Source organism: Polypterus senegalus, chromosome 12, assembly GCF_016835505.1.
Source record: "Polypterus senegalus isolate Bchr_013 chromosome 12, ASM1683550v1, whole genome shotgun sequence".
In the NCBI taxonomy this organism is placed as follows: Eukaryota; Metazoa; Chordata; class Cladistia; order Polypteriformes; family Polypteridae; genus Polypterus; species Polypterus senegalus.
In genome coordinates, this window is record NC_053165.1 from 128565845 (window position 1) to 128575110 (window position 9266).

General features: G+C 35.0%; 1 protein-coding gene across 1 annotated transcript in view; it reads left to right on the plus strand.

Moving 5' to 3' along the window:
* Positions 1–8425, plus strand: part of sec11a (SEC11 homolog A, signal peptidase complex subunit) — a 34107-nt gene extending 25682 nt beyond the window's left edge. Inside the window, exons 2-6 of the mRNA XM_039773408.1 lie at positions 1522–1631; positions 2010–2159; positions 5618–5737; positions 7329–7386; positions 8048–8425. Of these exons, the coding sequence (XP_039629342.1) occupies positions 1522–1631; positions 2010–2159; positions 5618–5737; positions 7329–7386; positions 8048–8098 (489 nt within the window). The 3' untranslated portion in view covers positions 8099–8425. The remainder of the gene's footprint in view (positions 1–1521; positions 1632–2009; positions 2160–5617; positions 5738–7328; positions 7387–8047) is intronic.
* The last annotated feature ends 841 nt before the right edge of the window (positions 8426–9266 follow it).

Consider the following 9266-nt stretch of genomic DNA (forward strand, 5'->3'; position numbering starts at 1 on the left):
CCTTATATAGGCAGGCAGCCAACAACGTGGGAGGCACGGGGATGGGGAACCCAATGCCGCTTCACACAGCGACCAGGCTGCAGGCTATGGACGTATATATGTACGCAAGTAGGATTCAGTTAGCGTTGGGAACCCTCGTACCAAATTCCTTGAAGATGGGCCCATAGGTAACAAAGAATGTTGGAAACTTCAATATGGCGGCCAACAGTGGTGTCATACCACCGAAATAAGTACGTACATCGGTTTCCGTTAGCGCAGGGAAGCCGCCTACCAAATTTCATGAAGATTGGGCAATAAATAAGAAAGTTTAACATGGTGGACATTGTCAAGCGTTATGACCGTTAATAGAATTTTGAAATGAAACCTGCTTCTTAACTTTGGCAGGCTCATTCCTTACAGGTTACTTACAAAATTTCAGCCTTCTACCTTCACGGGAAGTTGGAGAATTAGTGATGAGTGAGTGAGTCAGTCAGTCAGTCAGTCAGTCAGTGAGGGCTTTACCTTTTATTAGTATAGACTATACTTCAAATTTAACTTCCCCTCAACCCAATTTTTTTTACTACTGTCAAATCAGAGACTTGGCTAAAAGGAACCTGCCTATTTTTCCTTACCTCCCAACCCTTTCCATTCCAAAGGCAATACTGATGCACAATGCATTCAATCGCTTAACTTAAAATCTTTTATCAAGCACATTTATCTTGCTTACAATTGTCCAAAATGTATCCAAGGCAAGATTCAACCTGTGACTTTTCAGTCTATGTCCAGCCTCACTGGGCCACATGTTTTGAGCATGCACCAAATTAACATCATTCTGTTCAAAAATCTTTGAACGCTTATCAGACAGCCCTGGTGTCACAGTTACTCCTAACCCGTTAACAGCTGTGTTTGATATACTCTCGGATGGGCTTAAAGTGGAGAAGGACTAATTGATTGTAAATGCCTATACCACAGTACTAGCATGTAGGCTTACCTTGCTCGAATGGAAGAATCTCCGCCCACATCTTATATGTCAGTAGGTGACTGACGTTCTATACCATTTATTAAAATTTTAAAAAATTAAATTCTTACATAGACAATCTGTTCAAAACATTTCAAAAATAAGGACAGGTCTAATTAATCAAATCTTAGAATAAGCATTTATTTCAGGGGAAAATGACATTTTCCTTTCTTTGTTGTTTTTGATGATTAGCTCATGCTGTCAGCTCTCCTCTTTCTTTTTGGGTTGGGATTGAATTCTGATTTGTTAAGTTTGACATGATTGTATGGAATGTTGTTTTTTTTTCTCAAATAAAAGAAATAAAATAATTATTTTTAGTTTTTCAAATTTGTCCTTTTAATATGCAAAAATGCATAAATTATTAGCTTTGTCCACCTGCCTTAAATTGCAATTTCTGGACATATGATTTTGTCCGTGATTGTTTAGTTAAGATTGAAAGGAAGCTATAGCTAATAAAGTAATCATATGAAATGATTCATAAATGTACAGTATGCGTTTAATTTTTTTTTATCTTCCTTCTGTAGCTCTACTACCAGGTGCTGAATTTTGGGATGATCGTTTCATCAGCACTTATGATTTGGAAGGGCTTAATGGTTATTACAGGCAGTGAAAGTCCAATTGTAGTGGTGCTTAGGTAAGTTGCATGCATGGACAAGCTTTCTTAATTTGAACATTTATTTTGGATATTTAAATTTTGCTAGGAACTATAAGTTAGTCAAGGAAACCTGCAAAATGTTCTTATTTGTTTAATACTTTTGGCTGTTTATATGTTAGTTTATTACTAAATATGTTAAAAATAACAAAAATGTTTATAACAATTTTTAATAAGTATGCTTTCTTTATGTTCACAAGCTTGTGAGAGAGATTTTTAGGACTGCCAGTTTTTAAAAGAATTCTGTAATATGCATTTTTGTTTTCGTACAATTTTGAAAAAATGTTTGCTTGATAACTATTTAAAGATATATATAATTTTTATTAATAATGATGATGATAATAATAATAAATGTTTCAGTGGAAGTATGGAGCCCGCATTTCACAGAGGAGATCTTTTGTTCCTTACTAACCGAGTAGAAGATCCAATTAGAGTTGGCGAAATTGTTGTCTTCCGGATAGAAGGAAGGGAGATTCCAATTGTACACAGAGTTTTAAAAATTCATGAAAAGTAAGTTAAACATATATTACTGTAGTTTAAATTTTTTTCAACATTATATTTTTTAACAAAATTAACAATGTACTTGTGGTTAATAAGCTTGATATGGTCTTAACTATGCCTCTGCCACACTGCAAAAATGTGTTTGATTGAGAACAAGTCTGCAAATTGATGATCTCAAATAAAATGTAGAGAATAGCTAATGGAATGACAGGTTTTATAATGTGCAAATTTCTGCAGTAAGGCAAGGTCAAAGAAGGACTTGATCATGGTCTAAAATCCTTCTAAGCTTCCAGCACCACAGAGAGGCACATATATACATTTTCAATCAGTTGGTTCTTCCAAAGCTCTAGATCAAAATGTATGTGAATAGAAAAAAGTCAGAAGATGTGATGTGACAGATGATAACGCTGCAGACTTGCAAACCATGTATAATAGTCTCCAAGTTAAATAGCTAAGATTCCTTTATATATTGCAACGGTGCATTGCATGGTTTGCGTGCAAATATGTAGATTTTGTGGTTGTAATACGTACAAAGTATTTTGAACCAGATTAAAACTTTCTGAGGGTAACTAGACGCAGAGCATGCTTTTGTCATGTTTACATGCCCTTCTCACCTATCCTGTTAAGTATATTATAAACTGTTTTTGTAATCTCAACTGTGTGAATTCTGTTATCACCTCCTGAAATGCTGCACAGCTACTAATAAATTCACAGTTTTTTGACTGGCCTTGTCAGACCAATTTAGTTAATATTATGAGGCATTTGACCTTGGATCACATAACCATAATTCCTTTTGTGGTATTGCTTCAATTCATCCTCAAGTTGTGTAAAGCCTACCTAGAACAGGATTCCAGCACGATGACTGTGTGCACAATACTTAACAGAGAACATTTTAGTGTTATAATTTTCCATCTCCAGTACTACTACGTTAATTTTCTTATGGTAATGGATTTTATATACTGTACATAGATTTAACCTACTTAATCCAGTTCTATGGTTGCAATAGATGAAGCAGAGAACCGCCTAGGATGTTGTGCCAGTGTCTGCTCATGGATGTTTTTTTTCCTTACTAATACTGTCACCATTGAACCTAACATAAGCAAAAGAGCCATCCAGACAAGTGAAGAATGTGCAAAACGGTTTGCTATTCCATATTGAAAAAGGACTAGGTGGGGATTTGAAACCAGCCTTTTTGAGCTACAGAACAAAAGGTTAACTACTCTATCATATGTGCAATATAATGTAAACATGTTCTAACACAGTTCGTATCTGGAAACCTTGAAAGCCATGAAACAAATTATAAAAAATGTAAAAGATAGTTAAATCATACAAAATATTAAAGTGAATCCCAATGTCCACATATCATGAGGTTAATCATCTGATAATTTGCCAACAAACTCAAACCACTTACACCTTAACACCAGCAAGACCAAGGAGCTGGTGGTGGATTTTAGGAGGCCTAGGCCCCTCATGGACCCTGTGATCATCAGAGGCGACTGTGTGCAGAGGGTGCAGACCTTTAAATATCTGGGAGTGCAGCTGGATGACAAATTGGACTGGACTGCCAATACTGATGCTCTATGTAAGAAAGGTCAAAGCAGACTATACTTTCTGAGAAGGTTGGCATCCTTCAACATCTGCAGTAAGATGCTGCAGATGTTCTACCAGACGGTTGTGGCGAGTGCCCTCTTCTACGCGGTGGTGTGCTGGGGTGGCAGCATAAAGATGAAAGACGCCTCACGCCTGGACAAACTTGTTAAGAAGGCAGGCTCCATTGTAGGATTAAAGTTGGACAGTTTAACATCTGTGGCAGAGTGACGGGCACTAAGCAAACTCCTGTCAATCATGAATAATCCACTGCATCCACTTAACAGTGTCATCTCCAGGCAGAGGAGTAGCTTCAGTGACAGACTGCCATCACTGTCCTGCTCCACTGACAGACTGAGGAGATCGTTCCTCCCCCACACTATGCGACTCTTCAATTCCACCCGGGGGAGTAAATGCGAACATTAATTTTATTTAAATTTTTTTCATTTTTATTACTATTTAATTTAATATTGTTTCTTTGTATCAGTATACTGCTGCTGGATTATGTGAATTTCCCCTTGGGATTAATAAAGTATCTCTCTATCTCTCTATCTCTCTATCTATCTATCTATCTATCTATCTATCAAAACACATTAATTGCACCTTTTAATGACCTTACTCATTATTATCATGTTGCATTGTGTTCATTGTGCATGTGGGCAAACTGGTATAGATATGTAGTAGCCATTAACCTGCACATAAAATTATTAGTGTGGTGAGTTAGTAAAAAGCAGTAAATATTTAGCCTGGTAAATTACACAGTGCATATTAGAAATGTCAATGGTATGTATCCCACAATCAAAATGCCAGAAAAGTGTGTTTAATTTGAGATGGTTGAACAATATTGCCTTTAGCAAGACAAATTAAATAAGCATATGTTTAGGTACCATTACTGTTTGAAGAAGTTCGACTTTGAGATGAGTCAGCTTAGAAAATCCATATAAAAGGAAGTAAACATTATAAACCGAGGAAGAGCAGGGAAGTCAGTAATTTTGTTAAGAATTTTTTTGACCTTTCGTGGGGCTATTATCACATCTGACCACCACAACTGCGAGTTGTTCAAGTGCCACTGGGTTAGCTGACAATGGTGCTAGTGAGATCTCTAGTTGGTAAAGTGTTGCTTTCGGAAACAGCAATGAAATAAAACTTTTTTTTTTTTTTTTCCCCAGGAATACTTTGTATCTTTTGTTTGCACACTCCAAAATATTAACCTGAGCTGGCTCTGTGCACACCACATATAATGGCAGATTTGTTGTCCAAGAAAACTATATTTATATTTGTACTAAAAATGTAACGGCCCTCTATAGAATTGCTTAAATAGTGTCTAACTATACTATTACTCTGGGTGAATAGCGTGAGCTTCGATGCCAGTTTTAGTAAGCGGTCAGCAATTTTATAATAGGCCACTTGTTTGAGTTCTTACGTGTTCTTTTTAGGTTTATGTAATTTTTTACTGTGGGTTTTTTAAATCTGAGTGTAAAGTAGTCCTGAATTATTGTGCTGGTCACTACTAGAAAAGTCATAGAAAATCCTGAAATTTGAAATGTGCAAATCCTGTATAAAAGAAAAAGAAAGTCAGATTCCAGAATAAATAATAATAATAATAATGGCATTAAGCTAAACCACAATGATACTGGTGATGAAATGTAATAGTTCATTGATTTAACTATGTTATTTAAACTGACCTTTTAAATTTGTAGACATTGATACACAACAACAACAATATTTATTTATATAAGTCAAGTGCATGTTTTCCTTCACAGAACTATATTTATTCTGTAACAGTATTTCTGTGTAGACCCTATAGAAGCTTGCTTAGAAACTTTACTTGCTTAAGAATTAGTTTGTTACATTTATGTATTGTTTCTTGCTATTTTTAGAGAAAATGGAGACATTAAATTCTTGACCAAAGGTGACAATAATGCAGTGGATGATAGAGGCCTGTACAAGCAAGGCCAGCACTGGCTGGAGAAAAAGGATGTTGTGGGACGAGCAAGAGGGTAAGTTAGTTGTTCTGTATCACGCTTGACAGTAAGTTCAAGTATATTTGTAAAAGTTTGGTCTTAATTATAGTAATTGTCGTTTTTTTATCTATCTTAATGTTAGTCATAGGATTATTTGGGTAAGCAGCATTGCTTTATTTTGCTGTTTGTGTAAATGAGTTTTCATTCTCTCTACATGGTAGTCTCAAGGACTGTTAAACAGACTACATCCTCCTGCTGATTCATACTTATGTTACAAAATGTCAGACATCCTTGGATCCATTTTGCTGCATATCAATATTACAGGATAGTGATAGTATTCAGTGCCGTGGAGTTTAATTTTGTGACCCAGACTGAATCCTTTGATATAAGAACAGCTACTGTATGTATAAATGGCATATGGTATCTAAATATTGTTCAATCAAGTGCATCCCTACTTGCCAGAAACGTAGCCAAAGGGTTTTTTAGCAAGGCATGTTCTATGTCACAAAAGCAGTACAGTACTGGAATGGTTTTTCGTAATATGACTGTAAATTCAGCTTAATGTAATATCTTTTCCCAGTCAATATATCTTAAGTTTAACTTAGCGCATTTGACATGATATAGAACAAGTTATTTGAAGTTGGATTCAGTAACCAGCTAAATTACGATGCTTAACAGAGCAGAATTTTAGAGCAGCTAGTTAAAGGGAATATCAAATTACACAACTTCTAGTCAGAAGGGGATGTTTACTGATCTAGTTGCCTGAGCATGACATTACACGACCAGGGATGACATGGTATACCAAATAGATAATTGCGCAATGACCAGCACTGTTTCATATGTCAAGAATATTGTGAACTCGCCCCTTATTCTGACAGCTAATAACATGCTGCCTGAAGAAGCTGGTTCCAATGCAAGGGCTATACAAGTATGACAAGTTCATGCAACATCAGTCAGATGACATTCTTTTGTTTGCGAGGTCCAAAAACACCTGCGTTCCTTATTCCTCATATCTACATTTTATGCACTGTACTTCCTGGTGAGTGCTCAGTGGTTGTCAGCTCCAACACACTATCTGAATACAAAATCAATCCCATTCAATTTTGTCTGGATAAGTCACAGACAAGTTAGACTGAGTCACTGGGTATGTCACAGTACAAACATGGCAGTCACCAGAGTGCACTGCACCTTTACACAACTCACTGAGATTATATAAATGAAATCTACAACTGAAAATCACTTGAAAAGCAGCCACGTGTTATGAATTGGCCTCAGGTGTCAGTTTCACATGTGTGATCATTACCAGGTAAACACTAAAGTAACCAAAGCGGTTAGGTACATTTTAGATCAAAGGAATAGCAGGTAAACTTGTTGCCATACAAAAACAAATAAAACCCAAAAAAGAATTTCTGGATTGACCCAATAAGGGTATACATTGGAAAATACCAGATTTTTTGAGAGAGTCATAACTGTTTGGTACAAATGCCTGTAGCCACTTTGAGTTTGAGTACTCTTGTGCTAGATCATTAAGTTGTAGTATAAAACTAGAAAACACATTTAATGTAATACAGCTTTAATTTTGGTAACATTCAATGATCATTCATTGTATTTTTTTTGTATTTTTCAGGTTTGTTCCATACATTGGCATCGTCACCATTCTAATGAATGATTATCCCAAGTTTAAGGTATGACATTTTGTATATGTTTTTGAATACATTTTCAAATACATCTTATAGTTGCAGGAATCTGGAGCAAACTTCCAAGTCATTTGGTTGAATTCAACTAATCGTATCTATGGAGTACAGTGCAGGACATGTAAAAGGATATACATAGGCAAGACTAAAAACTCTATTAAAGCTAGAGGTGTTCAACACCTTCGACTGATGGCAAATCAAACTAAGGGAACTGAATTATATAAACATTTTGCAAAAGTAGACACTCGTCTGTATTTTTTGGCATAGAACAGCAAAGATATTGGAACAAAACATATAGGCTAAGAAAAGAGTGGCTTAATGACCTGGGAATAGTATATCCTAATGGTCTTAACGAAAAGTTATAATTGTTAAATGTTTAGGAATCTCATATAATTGGGTTAAGAGCAATATAATTTTAAATAAAATACCTGGATTAGTGTACCAGCGTACAGCTACTCATAGATTCTATCCCCTACCCTAAGCCTAACAACTTTAAGAAGTATCTGGGTAAGGTGTCAAGACATCTTAGATATTGGCTAAACAAGTTTGATGGACTAAATGGTCTCCTCTAGTTTATTTTTCTTATGTTATATGTCTATATGTTTTATAATCTTATTATTAATTTTCACCTTTTTTTTTTTTCTTTTTGCAGTATGCAGTTTTATTTCTGTTGGGCCTATTTGTTTTAGTCCATCGGGAGTAAGGATCATGAAAAATGGACGTTCTACAAGAAAACAATTCTCCGTCATTTTAAGAAAAAATATGTATAATGTACCAATTGGTTGAAAATGTTTCTTGAGAGGAGAATGTTAAAATATATTTTTTTAATAAGTTGTCTTTGGGAAAATTTTAAACCCAGAGGGTGGGCGCTTGGGCAATTACCCTTATGGCAAAATAGGGGAAAAAATGTTTTTCTTTTTTTGGCCTAAAGCTGTTGTCTCTTAAAAGTATTTATTGCCCTTGACAAATGTCTGAATTAATGGTAAATTTATCAACCAAATACCGCTTTATAAAACTTTGTTGTTCTTCATTTGTGTACTGTCTTGGTTTATTTTTTTTTTTTTATTTTTTTTTTTTTGCATTTATAGTGTTTTTTGCTCGTCATAAACATTTAAGTCAATATTCATTTTCTATCATCTTTTAATTACAGAATGTGGAACACATCTGTTCCATTTTATTTTTCTAGACTGTAGGTGAAATGAACAAAGTTATCCACTGCAAAATTTCTGTCTTTTTTAGCTGATTTTCACAGTCATTATAGTGATCAGTGAATTTCTAAGATCACATATGATAGTCGTAGAACTTTAATTCAAAAGTTTGAGTTTAGTTCCTGCTTCTGACTCACTTCATAGACCAGAACAAGTCGGCTAAGCAGCCTGTAATGTAACTGTAAAAATACAGTTAGATATATAGTAGTTATATATTTTGTAAAGAATATGATATTGTTTAAAAAAAATGATAAAGGTGTACAATGCTGTAGTAAAATTTGTATGACAGCATGGCAGTTAATCCAGTTTGCAACAAGTAGATTTGGACATGATGATCCGGTTGAATCATTTTGTAACACAATATGACATTAACAAAAAGTGCATGTCAGTAATGTCATTAAAATGGAGGGCACCAGTGCAACACTGTGGACAAAATATTGTGCCGTTTTGCAGTGGTAATTTTGTTACGTAAGTTGAATCAAGCATTATAGGCCACAGGCAGTAATACGCAAAATTTACAGAAAGGTTCATTAGAGAGTACGACCTAACTCATTCACATAATAGGTTTAGAGAGTGTTACAGTGTTTTGGTTAATGCAATTATGATGACAACTACAGATAACTGTTATACTTAAAAATAAACAGGGTTGGATCTTATTTCTTT